Source organism: Urocitellus parryii, chromosome X (genome assembly GCF_045843805.1).
Source record: "Urocitellus parryii isolate mUroPar1 chromosome X, mUroPar1.hap1, whole genome shotgun sequence".
NCBI classification, from domain to species: domain Eukaryota; kingdom Metazoa; phylum Chordata; class Mammalia; order Rodentia; family Sciuridae; genus Urocitellus; species Urocitellus parryii.
In genome coordinates this window covers 515,294-535,694 of record NC_135547.1, presented here as the reverse complement: position 1 = coordinate 535,694, position 20,401 = coordinate 515,294, and the positions used below count along the sequence as shown (strand labels likewise).

The following is a 20,401-nucleotide window of genomic DNA, read 5'->3' as shown; positions in this document are numbered from 1 at the left end:
GTGGTGCTGAGGATCGAACCCGGGCAACATGCATGCCAGGTGAGCATGCTACCACTTAAGCCACATCCCCAGCCCCCTTCTTTAAAAAAAAAATTAGATGTTGATGGACCTTTATTTTATTCATTTATTTATATATGGTGCTGAACCAAGTGCCTCACACATACTAGGTAAAAGCACTCTACCACTGAGCCACAACCCCAGCCCCCCTAGCCCTTCTTTTTTATTTTGAGACAGGGTCTCTCTAAGTTGCTTAAAACCTTGCAAACTCACTGAGCCTGGCTTTGAACTTGTGATTCCCCTTCCTCAGCCTCCTGAGTTGCTGGTATTACAAATGTGTGCCATCACACCCAACTCTATTTTTTTTTTTGGTGGGGGAGGGTACTGGGGATTGAACTCAGGGGCACTTGACCACTGAGTCCCATCCCCAGCCCTATTTTGTATTTTATTTAGAGACAGGGTCTCACTGAGTTGCTTAGCTCCTTGCAGTTGCTGAGGCTGGCTTTGAACTCATAATCCTTCTGTCTCAGCCTCCCAAACTGCTGGGATTATAGGCATGTACCACTACGCCAGGCTTTCTTTCTTTGTAATGTAGACACTCAGTATTATAAAATTTCCTCTTAGAACTGCTTTCATACTGATATATTGTAGATCTGTTCTCAGTTTTTTCCAAGAATTAATTTCTTTCTTTCTTTCTTTTTTCTTTTTTTTTTTTTTTTTTTGTACCAGGGATTGAACTCAGGGGGCATTCAACCACTGAGCCACATCCCCAATCCCATTTTGTATTTTATTTAGAGACAGGGTCTCACTGAGTTGCTTAGCACCTCACTATTGCTGAGGCTGGCTTTGAACTGGCAATCCTCTACCTCAGTCTCCCAAGCCACTGGGATTACAGGTGTGCTGCACCTCGCCCAGCTTCCAAGAATTTCTTTTCCCATTTCTTCTTTGATCCATTCTTCATTTAAAAGATTATTGCTCGATCTCCATGTGTTTGTGGTTTCTATTATATTTCTTGCTGTTCATTTTTAGCTTCATTCCATTATGATCTGATAGAATACACAGAATTATATAGATTATGCTCTATTTTGAAAAAGATTCCATGAGGTGACAAGGTAAATTCTGCTGTTTGTGGGCAAAATATTCTGTAGATGTTTTTAGGTCTATTTTATTTATAGTATTTAGGTCAGAAATATCTTTATTGATTTAATGCTTTGATGACATGTCTTTGGTAATAAGAGTGGGTTGAAATCACCCAGTAATATTGTATTGGATCTAACTGAGATTTAATGTTAAGGAGCTTTTTATGTAATTGGGTGCTCTGACATTTGGGCCATATATATTTACTATGATCATATCTTCTTCTTGGATTGTTCACTTTATCAGGATTTATCTGTCTTTCCTGATTCATTTTTGCTTGAAATTTAATTTGACAGATATGAGAATAACTATTCCTGCTTGTTTTTTTTTTTAAGAGAGAGTGAGAGAGGAGAGAGAGAGAGAGAGAGAGAGAGAGAGAGAGAGAGAGAATTTTTATTTATTTTTTAGTTCTCGGCAGACACAACATCTTTGTTGGTATGTGGTGCTGAGGATTGAACCCGGGCCGCACGCACGCCAGGCGAGCGCGCTACCGCTTGAGCCACATCCCCAGCCCTCCTGCTTGTTTTTTAACTCTTTTTGAATTGGAATATTCTTTCCATCCTTCTACCTTCAGACTGTGAGTGTCTTTGCCTATGAGTCTTGCAAACAGCATAGAGTTGGATCTTGTTTTTTGATTCTTTGTGCTAATTTGTGTCTTTTAATTGGAGAACAAAGACCACTTACATTCAGTGTTGTTATGGATAGGTGTTTATTTCTTGTCATTTTAGTTTCTTTGCTTATTTAATTCTATCTTGATTTTTATTTAGTTATTTTTTCTTCTAGTGAGCTTCATCTATTTGAGAGCTTTTGTTTCTGAATTCTTCTGTTTGCCTTTAAATATTCTTTGTATTTCTGGATTAGTGGTGAATTCTTCTTAGTGAATTATTTTAGTTTATCCTTATCCTGCAAAGTTTTTATTTTTACATCAATTTGAAAGATAGCTTTGCTAGATATAGTAAGCTTGCCTGACAATTTTTTTTAAATATTTGTTAGTTGTTGATAGATCTTTATTTTATTTATTTATATGCAGCGCTGAGAATCAAACCCAGTGCCTCACACATGCCAGTCAAGTGCACTACCACTGAGCCACAACCACAGCCCCCTGGCAATATTTTTAGAACTTGTAATACCTCATTCCAGGTCCTCTTTAATTTTAGAGTCTAAGTTGAGAAATCAGAAGTGAGCCTTATTGATTTGCCTCTAAATGTAACCTGGTGTTTCTCTCTTACAGCTTTTGATATTCTATGTTAGGTATAATGGTCAATCTAAATTGTCAACTTGATTGGATTAAGAGATGCCAAGGATTAAGAGGCTTATGGTGTATTGATGAGGGTGTGTGGAGGAATGACTGGCATGTGGGATAGCCAACTGAAATGGAGACTCTCCCTAAGAATGGGCAGAACCATCCAATAGGATGATGGCTTGGATGGAATAAAGGTTGGAAGAATAAGGACACAGCAGCAAATGCAAGCTTGATTGCTGCTGAGACCCTCTGAAGATATCAGACACTCGTTCCTTTACTCTTCCAAAGCAGACTCTGCCAGTGATTCCCCAGAAGCCTTTGTTCTTGGACTAGGGTAGCCCCATTAATCCCTCTTGTTCTGAGGCTTCAGCCTCGTGGACTGTGCAGCTAGCGACTGGTTCCTCCAGCTCTCCAGCCTGCAGATGGCCATGGTAGACTATCCAGCTTCTGGTCGCTTGAGCCAACCTAATAAGTCCCCTTTTTGTAATTGTACTTCCTGTCGATTCTGTTCCTCTAGAGAACCCTGACTAATATATTAGGCATTTTGATTATGGTGTGTTTTGGAAAGATTTATTTCCTGATCTGGCCTATTTTGGTTTTGTATTCATCTTATATGTGGATGTCTATCTCATTTCTATTATGCGGATTTTTTTCTGATAACATCTCATTGTAAATATTCTTAATGACTTTGACCTGTATCTCTATATTCTCTTTTTTCCCAGTGAGTCTTAGGTATGGTTTCTTGATGTTGTCCGAGAGTTCTTTTATATTCTGATCATATTGTATCTTTTTCCTTTGTTGCATATTATATACTCAAGTTTATATATGTTGTCTTCAAGGACTGAAGTTCTGTTTTCTAAAGAATATAATCTGTTAGTGATGCTTTTAAATTGATTTTTAATTTCATCTATTGTTTCTTTCATTTCCAAAAATATGTTAGAGATCTTTTCCTCTGAGCTGCCACCACTGCTGCTACTGGTAGCCAAGCTGGCACATCTCTAACATGTTATTTCTTATATTATGTTCAAGTTTCTGACTTTCTGTGTCTGTTTTCTTTTACAGTTCAGTATTAAGTTTCAGTGAGTTCCCTTAGTACACACCTTGCTGAGAAGCAGTTTTACTGCTTTGCAAATTGGGTGCTAAGGAACTGCAAGGAAGTTTATCCTTCTTCTAATCTGTCATCTTCTATCTCCAATATGTAAACTGTTTTAGATGATGATAAATACCAAAGACAAAAATAAAGCAAAGGAAGGAAGTAGTGGGTGTTAGGAACAGAAGAAGGATTTCAGCATTACAAGGAATGTCCATAGAAAGCCTTCAATTAGAAGGAGATATCAGATAAAATGACCCAACAGAAGAATAGGAGCAAGGCAAACAACAGAAAAGGTCCTGGAGTAGGAGTTTGTAAGGCCTATTTGAAGAAGGTCAGTGTCACAGGTGTGTGAGTGATAGAGATAAGAACAGATAAGTACAATGGAATCCAATCACTGTAAGGAACTGGGCTGTGAATCTGAGTGAGATGAGGTTACTGCAGAGTAATGAATATAGAAGAGACATGATATGGTTTACATTTTATTTTAACATGATTGCTCTGGCTACAGTTGGAGGATATTCCAGAGGTATGGCAGACAAGCATGGGAATAGGATAAGAATGGTCATGTAGCTATTACAGTAACACAGGGTTACTAGACAGGGACAATGGAGTTGATGAGAAGTGAACAGATTCTGGGTAAATTTTGAAAGGTGAGCTGACTGCAGTTGCTGATAGGTTAAATATAATCTTGAAGGGAAATAGATAATCAAGGAAGATACCTAAGTTTCATCCTGACCATTTCTAGTTGCCAATAAGAGTTTTTACTTTTTTTAAAAAAACAGGAGTTGATTTTTTTAAACTTTATTTTTTATTGTGTACATTTAAGTTGTGCAACATGATGTTTTTTGGTTTTTGTGTTTTTAGGGGAGCGGGGTACCGGGGATTGAACTCAGGGGCACTCAACCATTGAGCCACATCCCCAAGCCCTATTTTGTATTTTATTTAGAGACAGGGTCTCAATGAGTTGCTTAGCAGCTCACTAACTTGCTGAGGCTGGCTTTGAACTCATAATCCTTCTACCTCAGCTTCTCAAGTGCCTTGGATTACAGGTGTGCACAACTGGGCTCAGACAACATGTTTTCATATACATAATGAAGTGATTACTACTGTAAAATTTAACATATCCACCACCTCACATAGTTACATTTTTTTTTTTTTTTGGTACCAGGGATTAAACCAGAGACACTATATTTTCTACTACTTATCTTTGGAAACATGTTGTTTCTTTTCTATATCTTGTAACAAATGAGCTTTTAGGAACATGTATGGGAAATTAAGACCATTTTTAACATTGTTGCTACAGGTAAATAAAATTATAGTCACCAATTTCCTAATAAACTTTAATGAACATAAAGTGAATTATAATTCACTTGTGTTTCTTTTTAAGGTATCCTCACCTGAGTCCCAAGTACAAGGAATCCTTTGATGTGGGCTGCAATCTCTTTGCCAAGTTCTCTGCATACATTAAGAATACACAAAAGGAGGCAAATAAGAGTAAGATTTCTTTCTTGAAGTCTCTATTTTTCTCCTTCTCACTTCTCACTCAGCTAAAATAGGATTTTCCTGAATATATAGTATATATATTGGGTAACAGTTTATTCTTCCGCTCAGTTTTATTCTCTCCTCTGATATTCCCTTGCATTGTTGTATTAGATTTAAAATCTGAGATTTAATATCGCAATTACCAAAAGATCTCAATTAAATCATTTATATGTCAAATATGAACTAGCTACATCTTTAAGAATCCATAAACTGTAGCATCTACCATTTCCCACAAGCATTTTTTAATAAATTTACTATCCTCTGAGTCAGGAAAACTATATCTCTTTCTTCCACTTCCTGATTCATCTGTTGGATAACATATATTGCTTTTCTTTGTTTGACTCTCCTACCACTTCTCTTCCACAAAGAAAATCCAATCTATTGCTACTCACCATTTGATCTATGTCTCACCAGTGAACAGTTGAGCATTCTGTATAATTAAGTAGATGTCAAGAGCCAGTATAAGCTATGTATATAAACAGAAATGTCAAAATTGTGAAAAGCATATTTAGAATGTATATATGAGGATAATATATTTATAAATAACGTAATGACTTAATTGCCTCAGATTTTGAAAAATCTCTGCTCAGAGAGTTTAAGCGTCTGGATGACTACTTAAACACCCCACTTATGGATGAATTTGATCCAGACAATGCTGAGGAACTCAGAGTTTCCAGAAGATTGTTCTTGGATGGGGATCAGCTAACACTGGCTGACTGCAGCTTGTTACCCAAACTGAACATTATTAAAGTAAGTCTTTATACAACAGGTTGCTATACTATGGGAGGGGTTTGTAAGTTGCCAGCATGAAGCATCCTTTCTCTCTTCAGATAAAAGTTCTTCTTTCTTCCTAAATCAAAAGTATTTTTCACTATCTTGTCTACAGAATAAGAATAATAATACCATTCTTTTCACAGAATGATCAAGAGAAAATTCAATAAATTAAAGTATAAAAATGCTTGGAATGGTGCTCTAGATAATACCAAGTGGAAGAAGATGGTCATCATTATACAAAATTCATGTATTTGTATATGAAGATGTGAATTTGGTGTCAACATACCTTATACACAAACAGAGATTTGATAAATTTGTGGTATAAATGTGTATTAAGAATTGTAATAAAAAAGAGAGCTCATATATAATGGCATAATTTGGTGTGAACATACTTTATAAACAGAGTTACGAAAAATCATGCTGTGAGTGGTTAATTATGAATGTAATTCATTCCACTATTGTCATGTATGTAAGAAGTAAAAAAAAACCCGACAAATAAGTGATTATTGCAGGATGCAAAGTTAATCAACAATTGGGATGAACCAAACTACTAGGTATAATTAAAGCTGTAATTCAAAAAAAGTTAATCAATAAAAGTTAATCACTTTCATGTAAAAAAAATATTATAATATGATGATTTAATTATTAATTTATTAAATATTTATTGAACAGAAATTTCACAGAATTTACTGTGTTCTATTCCTGACAAAGAGAGTTCATGAAAATGACATAATAAGGACCCTACTAAACTCTCAGTCCAGTGAGGGTAAAATGCTCTCCTTTTCTGTGTTCCCTTCTTGTAAATGTATTCATAATTAAATATAGCCTCAAAATAAACATGATCCGATCATTCAGTGTTGCCTACATTTATAGATAAAATGTTAAAATAGTAAATTCATGATTCTTTAAGTTTATAATACTTGATTTTTGAAATATCTTTCTACATAATAGTCATATTACTGATGCCTTTTACTATTATCTTCTTTTTCCACTTTTTTTCTAAAATTGTAGGTTGCTGCCAAGAAATACCGTGACTTTGACATTCCAGCAGAATTCTCAGGAGTCTGGCGCTATCTCCACAATGCCTATGCACGTGAAGAATTTACCCACACATGCCCTGAAGACAAAGAAATTGAAAACACCTATGCAAGTGTGGCTAAACAGAAGAGTTAGAATAGTTCTTTCAGGAGAAAAAGCTATATTTGTTATTACATTTCACTTTCTGCTTTATTAGGAAAATTTTTTGAAATAAGAATATGAAAAACAATATTTGCTCTATCCAGCCAACTTATGAAAAATAACTGTATTTTCTGTATATGAGTAACCATAAAAAATCTGTTCATTCTATATCTTACAGATCTTCACATTTTCAGTTCATTTTTATTTATTCCCATGATAAACCACTGCAATATTGAATGACATGGAAAGTATCAAGATAATTTTACATTTTTATTAGTTTATTGTGCACATAAGTTTATTTCTGACATGGATAATGAAATCAGAGAGTTAACGTATCAAAGAAGCAAATTTTAAAAGAATTATTTTTTTAAATTACTAAAAAGACCAAGACCAATTGGTCTTAGAACAGATTCAAAACCTAAAAATATGACCACCTCAGAGATCAGACTGTTTATATTATTGTTAAATGAGCAAGTATTTATTTGATAAAACATAATTTTAAAAAACAAGATCAGAAGCAAATAAATAGCAAATCTGCAAAGTCAACTGGATCTTTTAGTCATAGAAATAAGGAAACTAAAAGAGTTGGATGACCAAAAAGTCTTGTTGCTATTTGTGAAAAGACAAAATACTCAGTCCTTAAAGGATGATCACAAAATTTTCTATAGAATTTTAAATGTATTGTTATTTAGATTCATGTTCTATATATCACATATTAAAGTACTCTCAAGTCTGGAAACAAAAGCTGAACTTAACTCTTTCTCCTTTAAAGGAGTAACACAAGCAAAAGTATATCTCCCAAAAAGGAAACCACAGGTTGGGAACAATGATACACATGTGAAACCCTAGAGACTTGGGAAGCTGAGGCAGGATGATAACAAGTTTGAGGGCAGTCTCAACAATTTAGCAAGACATGTCTCTAAATAAAAAATGAAAAGGGCTGGGGATGTAGCTCAGTGGTAGAGTACCCCAGGTTTGATCTCTGGTAAGAAAGGACAGGGGGACACAGTGTTATATTCTAGGTTTTGAGTAAAGAATAGAGTTTAGACAAAATTTACATGAAGTAGTATTTTAATAGGTTTCAAGAAAAATAAGACAATGAGTGAAGAGTTAACACCAGGCATAGGGTTAGAAATGACCCAAAATGCTGTCCTTGAAAAATAGAGTCAAGATAAATGTGTGCCATATGACCTCTTTGCTGAAAGACTTCTGATCTGACAGATTGTACCTCGTCTGGATGTGGGGTTGTAGCTTTTCTGAACAGTTCACATCTTTCTATTTTCATTAACATAATTTTTAAAAGTAAAGTTTAAGATCTATGATCCTAAAGAACAAAGCCTCTCAGTACCACACCCTGAAATTTATTAATCAAAGCCATGAGCACATATTTAAAGTATGCCACAACTAAGCTCCAGCATATAACAAGGTAAATATTTGTGACAAGTGGTTACTCAATTCCATAAGTACTAATATATCTCAGAATTACCCTCTTAGACAAAGGGATTATTATCTTTTTTGAAGGCTGAATGGGGCTGACAGGACCAGAGGAAATGGACCTCACTTCCTATTATCTTCTTAGATGACATCAATAAAATTTAATTCAGTAATTATTAGTTGAATGGTGTTATTAATTATTATTTTGTTTTTATTGCAACAACTCTATTAACTTTGTAAAATCACAATTCTCAAACAATGTCATTTACTAAGGACAGAACCAGTAGGAAGAAATTCTCTATTGGGTTATAAAATCACAAGAACATATTCTTTCTGCATATTTACATTTCTAACCTTATATGTCTCTAAATCATCTGTAATTTTATCTGTTTTGGATTTTTAGTCAAAAACACTGGGAAAGCAAAGTTCCATTCTCTAATGATAGTCTGATAAGTTCAGTCAAGCTTATTAGAAAATACTCTAGTATGACTTCAAAATGACAAGCACACATTAATTTGTATTTTTCTAAATCCAGGATAACTGTTTTTATTACAAACATAGTTTCAAAAATTATTCCAAGTTTAGATATAAGAAAACACAGACCCAGAGTGGTTCAGTCATTATTTTTATTTTTGCTAGTGAAAAAACTAGACTTTAAAGAATTCACATATACATCCTAATTTCACTCATTTAGTTAACAGTAGAGTTATAATTATTATAATTATTCCATGACTTTTAGTCACATAGAATATTCTGCCTTATAAAATAACCAGTTTGATAATGGAGACAGGCAGTTACAATATATGTATTATGAAAAGTGTTAGTACATCCTTATGTGTTCATTTCTGTTCTCTCACCCCCCCCCCGCCTTCATACATTGAGATCTCCACACTCTCCCTTCTCTTTTTTTCACTGCTATTCTTTCTTTGGACTTATCCTATGCTTCAGACTCCTCTTCACTACTTTCTTTTGTACAGTCTTCAGTGATAGCTCTCACCCTCATCCCTCCTTAACAACATTATATCCCTAGGACTCTAAAAGGCTTTCTCTTCTTATGGCATGGGGGTCATTTCTTCTTCCAAATTTTAAAACCCTCCCTTCAAACTCTCCAAGCTGTCTAATTTCCTGACATTTTGTTGAATCTGCTACTTGAACATGTCCAGGGTCAAAAAGGTGTTACTTGTGTGCCACAGGGATAGGAGACCATATTCAATGCTTGCCTTGTCTTTTCATCTTTTCTGTCAGTTGCCTCAGGACCCTATTCATCAGTCTAAGCAAGTCGACTAACTATTACTCTGATCATTTATAATGGATTCTAAATTTTTTAAATGGTGGAGAAAAATCAGGCACTCTCAGGGTAAGGCCCCCCACAGCTTCCATTGTTTGGCAGCATTCTGTCCTTAATTGCATTGAGGGTTTAAGACTATCATGAGGAAAGTAATCATGCTTTGGGGAAAATGTTAAAGACCTCCTCTGGCATGTGGAAGCCCAACAGGTTACAGTGCTCACAGAGGTACATTAAGACAATAGGGTAAGGAATCTCCAGGTGGAGACCCAATGGAAGATAGAGTGCCAATAACAATGCTTAAGGCCAGAACACCACCAGGTCACATGCTGAGAGGGATAGAGGGACACCTCACCCTCTAATATACTCTGGACTTGTCTTCCAGATGGGTAACTAGATAGATGTCCATACCACAAGATTCAGCCCTCCGCTACATCTTTAGAAATTGGGATAAGTTTAACCCCAAACCCATAAAAAAGACATTCTTTGTCTCATTTCCTTTGTCTTCCTTGTGAAATACTTTCTTTTCTGCTTCTTGTGACTTTGGTTTCTTTCTTCAGTGTTATATAGTTTTCATTGTAGAGGTCTTTCACCTCCTTGGTTAGATTTAGTCCTAGGAATTTTTTGAAAGTATTGTAAATGGGATGGTTTTCCTAATTTCTTCCTCAGCAGATTTATTGTTGGTATATAGAAAAGTATTGATTTTTGTATGCTGATTTTGTAATGTGCTACTTTTCTGAATTGATTAGCTCTAGCAGTCTTTTGGTGGAGTTTTTTTAATCTAGGTATAGGATCATATCATCTGCAAAAGTGATAATTTGATTTCTTCTTTCCTATTTTTATCCCTTTATTTCCTTCTCTTTCCTAATTGTTCTGGCTAGAACTTCTAACACTGTAGGTGTGGTGAGAGTGGACATCCTTGTCTTGTCCCAAATTTTAAGGAAAAAGCTTTCAGTTTTTCCCCATTCACTATGTTGTTGGCTTTGAGTTTGTCATATATAGCCATTTTTATGTTTAAGTAGATTCCTTCTATCCCCTGTTTCTTCAGTGCTTTTATCATGAGTGGGTGCTAAATTATGTCTTCTTAATATGTTGTTGAATGTGATTTACTAATATTTGATTAAGGTTTTTTAAGTATTTATTTTTTAGGTTTTTTTTAGGTGGAAATAATATCTTTATTTTATTTTTATGTGGTGCTGAGGATCGAAATCAGTGCCTCACACATGCCAGGCAAGCGCTACCACTTGAGTCACATCCCCAACCCAAGGATTTTTGTTTCTAAGTTCATCAGGGATATTGGTCTGTACTTTTCTTTCCTTAATGTGTCCTTATCTGATTTTGGTATAACATGATACTGGCTTTGTAGCAATAATTTATTTATTTAATTTGTTTCCATTTCATACAATAATTCAAGGACCATTGGGATTAGTTCTTTAAAGGTCTGGTAGAATTCCATCTATAATCCATCTGGTCCTGGACTTTTCTTTGTTGGAAGGCTTTTAATTGGTGTTTCAATTTCATTACTTGATATTATTCTATTTAGGTTTTCTGTATTTTCCTGATTGAATTTGGGCTGGTTCGATATGTCTAAAATTGTGTCCATTTATTCTAGGCTTTCCAACTTGTTGGAGTATAAATTTTCAAAATATTCTCTAATGATCCTCTGGATTTCTGTGATGTCTATGATTATTTTTCCTTTGTTATCTCTCATTTTATTAATTTGGGCCTTATCTTTTTCTTTTGGTTAGTTATGCCAAGGGTTTATCAATATTGATTATCTTTTCATAGACCCATCTTATTTCAGTGATCCTTTTTATTGCTTTTTTATTCTCCATTTCATTGATTTAAGTTCTGATCTTATTTACTTCTACTAGTTTTGGTTCATTTTTTTTCTTATTTTTCAAGGATGTTGAGATACATCATTAGGTTGTTTAATTGGGATCTTTCTAATTTCCTTATGTAGGCACTCAAAAGCTTTCCTCTTAGAACCACCATTATAGTGTCCAAGAGGTTCTCTTATGTTGCATTGCTATTATCATCTAATTCTAAGAACTTCTAAAATTTCTACTGGGATTTCCTCTAGCATCAACTCATCATTCAAAAATGTATTGTTCAATCTCCATCAGTTTACACAGTTTCTGTAGTTTTTGCGTGTATGTGTTGATTTCTAATTTCATTTATTATGATCAGATAATATGCAAGAAATTATATCCTTTTTTGTATTTGCTAAGAGTTGTTTTGTGGCCTTAAATATTGTATAGTTCAGAGAAAGTTCCATGAAATTCTATAGATATCTGTTAAGTCTATTTTATTTATAACATTTTTAAGACTGAACAGTCTGTATTGAGTTATGTCTGGATGAGCTATCTGTTGGTGAGACAGTTGTATGAAATCACCCAATATTGTAGTACTGGAGTCTGAGTCTGATTGGAGGAGTTTCTGTTTTATGTATTCATGTGCACCAATGTTTGAGGCATAAATATTTACTATAGCTGTATCTTCTTGTTTGGTTGTTCCCTTTGCCAGTGTGACATGACCTTCTTTGTCTCTTCTGATTAATTTTGGCTTGAAGTTGACTTTGTTGAATATGATAGTCACTACTTCTGCTGGTTTTCTGGCTCCATTTGCCAGGGATATCCATTTTTATCCTTTCGCTTTCAGCCTGTGGCTGTCTTTGCCTGTAAGGTGAGCCTCTTCAAATAACATATAGTTTGGTCTTATATTTTAGTCCATTCTTTCAGCCTGTATCTTTTAATTGGAAAGTTGAGAACATTTGCATTCAATGTTATTATAGAGAGATGTTTATCAATTCCTGCCCTCTTGATTTACTTATCATGTTTAATTTGGTACTCTATTCATTTGATTAGATACTCTTCAAATGAAATTTGTCCATTTGCAAGCTAAGGGTTTGTTTTTTATGTCTTCTTTGTTTTATTTCTTTAAGTATTTTTTGTGGTACCTGCTTAGTAGTCATGACTTTTTTTAGTTTCTGCTTATCTTGAAAGGTTTTTATTTCATCTTTAATTCTTTGTTTGTGGGGGTGGGGTACCAGGGATTGAAATCAGGGACACTTGGCCACTGAGCCACATCCCCAGACCAAAGTCTCACTGAGTTGCTTAGTGCCTCACTTTTGCTAAGGCTGGCTTTGAACTTGTGATCCTTCTGCCTCAGCCTCCAAAGCCACTGGGATTACAGGTGTGCACCACCACACCTGGCTCATGTTTAATTCTGAAGGATAGATTTGCTTGATATATCAATCTTGATAGTTATTTTCTGAAAGGACTTAGAACACATCACCCAAGACTGCCTGGATTTTAAAAGTTTTGCTAAGAAATCAGAAGTAATTCTAATTGGCTTCTCTCCAAATGTGACCTGGTATTTTCTTTTGAAGCTTTCAAAATCCTATCATTGATTCAGTTTGGGTTGATCATATGCCTCTAGAAATTTGTTGGTGTCTTCAAGGTTTTCTATTTTACTAGAGTATGCATTTTCAAAATAGTTTCTAATTATCTTCTGTATTTCTTTTTTTATTTTTTAGTTTCAGTCGGACACAATATCTTCATTTTATCTACTTTTTTTAAAAGAGAGAATTTTTAATATTTATTTTTTAGTTTTCAGTGGACACAACATCTTCTTTATTTTATTTTTATGTGGTGCTGAGGATCGAACCCAGGGCCTTGCACGTGCTAGGTGAGTGCTCCACTACTGAGCCACAACCCCAGCCCTGTCTTCTGTATTTCAATAGTGTCTGTCATGATATTTCTTTTTCATCATGAATTTTAGTAATTTGAGGTTTATCTCTCCTTCTTTTCATTAGGGTGGCTTATCACTTATCAAAATCTTATAATCTATGTTTTTAATCTATAACCTATAAATTACTCTCTTATGTGTCTTTAACATGCACCTCAGAGCACTAATCTAAAGGATATATAAAGTTTTACCGGGAGATGACTCAGAAAGCACTCTAATTCCAAGTTCAAATGAAAAGAGAGCTTTATTTACCTGGCCAGGGACTGTCACCCACCGCAGAGAGTCAAGCTCTGTGGAAGGACAGCAGCTTTTTGGTTCATCCAAAGAGAATATAAGCACTAAAACCACAACTCAGTGTCTTGCTTATCATCATGTAAGCTAGCCAATCATAGAAATTAAAACATTAATAAGAGGGACCTGTGGGCTCTAGGAAGGACTGGAATTTTCCAGTTAGCAAGCAAGGAGTAAACAGAAGCAAAAAAAAAAAAAAAAAGCATCCTGAATTGGGGCAGGGGTCAGTGGGGCAAGAATCTATTTCATTGTGAGCTACATCCCAGGTTTGACAACGCTACATCATGAGTAGGGTACAATTTGTGGGGTACAAAGTACAGAAAGACAATTTTTATAGGAAAACAGCTTTCATTTCAGTTTCTCAGAAACAGCTCTTGTAACATTTTTTTTATAGAAGGCAGCAAAATGGAGTCTTAGACCTGTGACAGTTCTTGCTTTATAATTGTCTTATCTCACTTATCAAAATCTTTTTTTATATTTTTTAAATTGTAGATGGACACAATGTCTTTATTTTTATGTGGTGCTGAGGATTGAACCCAGTGCCTCACATGTGTAAGGCGGGCACTCTACCACTGAGCTACAGCCTCAGCCCCTCACTTTTCAAAATCTTATAATCTATGTTTTTAACTAATCTATAACCTATAAATTACTCTCTTATTGATTGTATTTATCAGTTCACACCACAACAAAAGAACTAAACAAACAAACAAACAAACAATCCAATCAATAAATGGGCCAAGCCAGTTAGAATGGGGCAATTATCAAGAATACAAAGAATAATAAGTGTTGGTGAAGGGGTGGGAAAAAAGGCACACTCACAGATTGCTGTGGAAATGCAAATTGGTACAACCACTCTGGAAAGCAGTATGAAGATTCCTCAGAAAACTTGGAGTGGAACCACTATTTGACTCAGCTAATCTACTCCTTGGTCTATACCCAAAGGACTTAAAATTAGCATACCATGGTGACACAGCCACATCAATGTACATAGCAGATTAATTCACAATAGCTAAAGTATGGAACCAACCTAGATGCCCCTCAGTAGATGAATGATAAAGAAACTGTGGTATATATACGTAATGGAATATTGCTCAGCATTAAAAGAAAATAAAATCATGGCATTTGCAGGTAAATAGATGGAGTTGGAGAATATCATGCCAAGCAAAGTAAACCAATCCCCAAAAACCAAAGGCCAAATGTTCTCTCTAATAAGTGGATGCTGATCCATAATGGGGGGTCATGGGAAGAATGGAGGAACTTTGGGCAAAGGGGAGGGAGGGAAGGGGAGGGGGCTTTGGGGTAGGAAAGATGGTGGAATGAGATGGACATTGTTACCCTAGGTAAGTGTATGATTGCACATATGGTGTGACACTACATCATGTACAACCAGAGAAATGAAAAGTTGTGCTGCAATTGTGTACAATGAATCAAAATGCATTCTGCTGTCTTATATACCTAATTACAATAAATATATCATTTTTTTAAAATCCTATCATTATTCTTTGTTAGGCATTTTAGTTAAAATGTGTAGTAGAGAGGGTCTTTTTATCTTGTGTATTTGGGGTTTTGAATGCATACTGAATATGGATGTCCATCTCATTCTCAGGATCTGGAAATTTTCTGTTATTATTTCCTTGAAGAGGTTATTCATGTCTTCAGTCTGCTTGTGGCATCCCTTGAAATTCCAATGATTTTTAAATTTGTTTTCTTAAGGTCATCCCAAATTCATGTATATTCTGGTCATGATTATTTGTTTTCTTTTCTTTAATACTATCTGAATGTTCAACTCTGCCACTTGTCTTTCAACTCTGAGATTCTTTCTTCAGTATGGTGTACTCTATTAGAGACACTTTCAATTGAACATTTTATTTGATTTACTGTATCTTTAATTTCTGAAATTTTTGCTTGGTTCTTTTTCAATATGTCTATCTCCTATTATATTTGTCATTCATAGCCTGCATTGACTTCCTTAATTCATTCAGTTGTTTTTCTGTGCACTTGTGGAATGCATTGATCATTTTTATAATCATTCTTTTTAATTGTTTATCTGGTATTTCATTCACTTCAATATCTTTGTAGTCAGTTGTTGGTGAACTGTGAACTTTAGTAGGTGTCATATAGCCTTGTATTTTTATATTGGGTTGGGTTTTATGCATGTGTTGGGATGTATTGGTTTTCCTGTCTTATTTGTGGGCCTTTTAGGCACAGCCTTTTCTTGCCAATGTGTTCTGGGATATCCAGTAGTTGTGAATTTTTCAATATATTTCTGAATGGGTTTTGCAGTATAATTTCCTTGCTAGTTTTTGGTGATGATTAGTGCCTTTTGATACAGTGCATATTGTGTCAGAGTTTGAGGATTCAACTTTTTCTATATATCTCAAAAGAGTGGGGTCCTTCTTGTGGATCTGGCAATTGTATTTTATACTGCATGGTATGTGGGGGTATGTGCTCTGTGATTGCTCTTCTTCACTAAACAACTCAGTATATTCTAAAGGCACATGAGAATGATGTATATTGAAATCCCTCATAGGTATGACATCTACAGCCTTTGTATTTATTCTCTGTGTTTTTGCTGTAGGATTGGATACCTGTGAGTAGGACTTGAGGGTCCCCCTAGATGTTATTACTTGGAGTCTGGTCATTAGTTTGGGGATTTTCTTGCCTCTTTTTTGTGTTAAAGTGTGAAGTTTGTGGTAAATTTGTGTGTGGAGCAAGGTGCACTGTCTCTTGGCTGGATTTAGCTCAGCAGCAGAGTCTCTGCCCTATGAGTGGTAATTCCCCAGTGGATTCCCAGCACTTCATGGAAAAGACAATAGCAACAACAAAAGCAAACCATATCCAGAATTAAAATAAGTACCTGGTGCCTACTGTGACATCTACAACACAAATTACCCAAAAAAGGGGGGGGGGAAATAGTGGGGTCAGCAATTGTCAACAGCAAAAATAATAAAAATCTGTGAATTAGATCTGGCATTAAAGTAAACAGCAGGTCTCTCTCTCTTTCTCTCTCTCTCTCTAAAGAAATTTTGTTCAACTACAAGACTGGAATCCTAATTAAAATAAGTTATACTCCATGCATGTATAATATGTCAAAGTACACTCTACTGTCATGTGTATCTAAATAAATAAAAAATGAACAAGCTAAAAAATTGTGGTCATTGTTTTATTCTTTTATATGAATTTACATAATCTCAATTTAGCCTCTTAATCCATCAAATTTAAAATACTTACTCTCTAGTTCTTTTAAGAAGATTGTCAACTCCTGGAGAATTGCCAACCGTTAGGGAGTTGGTGATAAAATAACATTTAAAAAAAAATATATATATATATATATATATTAGTTATACTTGGACACAATACCTTTATTTTATTTATTTTATGTGGTGCTGATGATTGAACCCAGCACTTCTCTAGGCAAGTGCTCTACCACTGAGCCACAACCCCAGCCCCGATAAAACAACATTTTTAAAAACGCTTTTCTGAGAGTTTACTTGGAGTACTTCTCTGAATGGTAACTACCTGCCTTCTTTTTCCAGTCCTTGGGAAGACAAGGAACTCAGTTGATGGACCTTTCTAACTGGGTGAGCTCTATTTCAATGTCATTTGTGCCTATGGCTGGTTGGTCAATTTCCATAACAGTTTAGATATTAACAGCTTTTTTAAAAAATTTTTTTAGATGATGATGGACCTTTATTTAATTTATTTATTTTTATGTGGTGCTGAGGATTGAACCCAGTGCTCACACATACTAGGCAAGCGCTCTACCACTGAGCCACAACCCCAGCCCATATTAACAGCTTTTTGATGGCAAAAGCACTTATGTATTCAGAGTTCACATTCTACAAATAATTCTCTAAGATCCATAATAGTAAATGTAAAAGATTCATTTGGGCTAAGAGCATTGGCGCAGGCCTGTAATCCCAGCACCTCAGGAGGCTGAGGCAGGAGGATCACGAGTTCAAAGCCAGTCTCAGCAATGGTGAGGCCCTAAGCAACTCAGTGAGACCCTGTCTCTAAATAAAATACAAAATAGGGCTGGGGTGTGGCTCAGTGGTTGAGTGCCCCTGAGTTCAATCCCCAGTATCAACTTACAAAAAAGATTCATTTTGGATCATTATATTCGGATAAAGAATATTAGCATTCATCTTTCCATTAGTAGGCTGAACCAAATAGGAAATTCCTCCCTTGTGGGCACTCCTGAGATTTTATTTGGAAAATTTTTAAAAAAATAACATTTTTTTTAGTTGTTGGTGGACCTTTATTTATTTATATATAGTGCAGAGAATTGAACCCAGTGCCTCACACATGCTAGGCAAGTGCTCTACCACTGAGCTATAGCTACAGTCCTGAAAAAAATTTTTTTACCATGTCAAAAAAATAGAATAAAATCACTATATAGAAATCGATACCCTTTTTATCTTTAAAGAATAACCAGTTAGAGCACATGATAATAGAGAAAACACAATTTACAATGGTAGTAAAGGAGATGAAATATTTAGGAATGAACAACAGGAAAGCTTAAACACTACTACTGAAAGACAAAAGTGAAGAGTTCAATATATGGAAAGGTTTCCTTTTTCCTTAGATAAGATGAATTCATAAAGATATCATTTCTCTCTAATTGAGAATGTAAATGTGCTACAGATTAAGGGTTGATATTTCTAATAGAAAAAAACCTCTTAAAATGAGAGACAAAGGATCAAAAATCCAAATCAAAATTATATATCTTTCTATTTTCAGTATCTTTAAAAAAAAAATTTTTTAGTTGTAGATGGACACAATATCTTTATGTTATTTATTTTTTTTATGTGGTGCTAAGGATCAAACCCAGTGCCTCGCATGTGCCACACAAGCGCTCTACCACTGAGCCACAACCCCAGCCCAATTTTTCAGTATCTTTTTTTTTTTTTAGTACTAGGGATTGAACTCAAAGGTGCTTAGCCACTGAGCCACATCCTCAGCCCTTTTTTATATTTTATTTAGAGACAGGGTCTCACTGAGTTGCTGAGACTGGGTTTGAACTCAGGATCCTCCTGCCTCAGCCTCCCAAGCCATGGGGATTACAGGAGTGCACCACCATGCTCAACTCAGTATAACTTTATTAAGTCAAAAAACATAACTCAGAAGAGTTCATACCACACTACCTTCTTGTAAAAAAATAAAGGAAAACAAGTGAACATAAGCATGGTTATTTGTACAGAAAGAAACACAGAAGAGATAAACAAAACAATGTGCTTACCTACAAGAGATGAATGAAAGGAATGGAGAAGAGAATGAGTTTTAGCCTCTTAATATACACCTTTTAGTAGTATTGACTTTTATAATCATGTTAATATTATACATATCAAAAAGCTAACATAAAATCAAGAAGGGTACGAGAAAAATTATCCTAAAACTACATGCAAATGAATAAGTCTAACTGTATTTCAAATGATTACCAATCATACTCAAAGGGGAAAAACTAATCCCAGTATTTTTATTTTATTTCCTTCCAGGTTTATTTGTTTGTTTGGTATTGGAGATTTAACCCAGGGGGCTTACTCCCTTAACCACATCCTTTTTACTTTTTTACTTAGAGACAAGTTCTCCCTAAGTTACTTAGGGCCTCACTAAGTTCCTGAAACTGGCTTTGAACTTGTGACCCTCCTGCCTCAGCCTCCCAAGCTGCTGGGATTACAGTGTGCACCACCACACCCACCACTTCACCACTCCCAGTGTTTTTTAAATACAGTCCAGTTGTCTGTCTAGTTTCAATGTAAAGAATAAAGCAACAGCAAAATGCTTTGAATTCTTATAACTAGGCTTGGATTTTAAAAAGATATAAGACTATCAATTCTGAAATTATTTTGTGAGACTTTTTTTAATTGTTAAGAATAAAGACTACTTGTACTGATGAACATGTTTGAAACTGGTCACAGTATTTGCCAAAGAAAAATAACAAAAATCTATAAAGCGTCACAGTATATTAACCAAGGGAATAAAACATTCAATATTTCTTTGTTCAGATTCTTGAGTTTTAGAATATTTGACATGAAGATCTATTGATTATGGAAGGGAAGTTTCCTCAATAACTACTGATTATAGAGTGGATAATTTCCTCATTAAAAGACACACATAGAATTCTAGGCCCATAAAGGCAGAGAACATACCAGACACAGAGTGGGTGCTCCAGGAATACTTGTTAGATGAGTGAATGAATAATACAAAATAATACTTGAGTAAATGGAAGTCGCTAATGTAATAAAATGAAGACAGTATAATTGGCTATTCACCTGAAAAAACATAAAACTAAAATCCCTCCTCAAATGCAAAAATAAAATACATTTCCAAATGGATGAAAGATTTTAACTGTAAAAATATATTTATAAATAAAGATAAAAGAGGAAAATACTTTTATTAAGATAAAATGGGGTTAAGGCCAGTGGTATAGCTCACTGTAAGAGTGCTTGCTTAGCTTGTGGAAGACCTTAGGTTCCATCTTCAGAACCACAAAAAAAAAAGGTTTTAATTGAGTTTAGGAAGTTCTTCCTCAACAAGATAAAAAATAGTAATGATAAGCAGAGCATAAATTTCACATTTAAGCAAAATTTGAAGAATCTTTAATATTTAAACAACTACTATTATTTAAAATTCAAAATATAATTCATGGACTTGGAGAAAATATTTTCAGCCCATG

At 34.9% G+C, this 20,401-nt stretch overlaps 1 protein-coding gene across 2 annotated transcripts in view; it reads left to right on the top strand.

Annotated features, from left to right (window-relative positions):
- Positions 1-8,110, top strand: part of Clic2 (chloride intracellular channel 2) — a 61,640-nt gene extending 53,530 nt beyond the window's left edge. For both annotated transcript variants that reach the window (XM_077793821.1, XM_026415056.2), the window contains 3 exons: positions 4,858-4,964; positions 5,581-5,762; positions 6,798-8,110. In XM_077793821.1, the coding sequence (XP_077649947.1) occupies positions 4,858-4,964; positions 5,581-5,762; positions 6,798-6,959 (451 nt within the window). In that variant the 3' untranslated portion in view covers positions 6,960-8,110. The remainder of the gene's footprint in view (positions 1-4,857; positions 4,965-5,580; positions 5,763-6,797) is intronic.
- Positions 8,111-20,401: the final 12,291 nt, after the last annotated feature.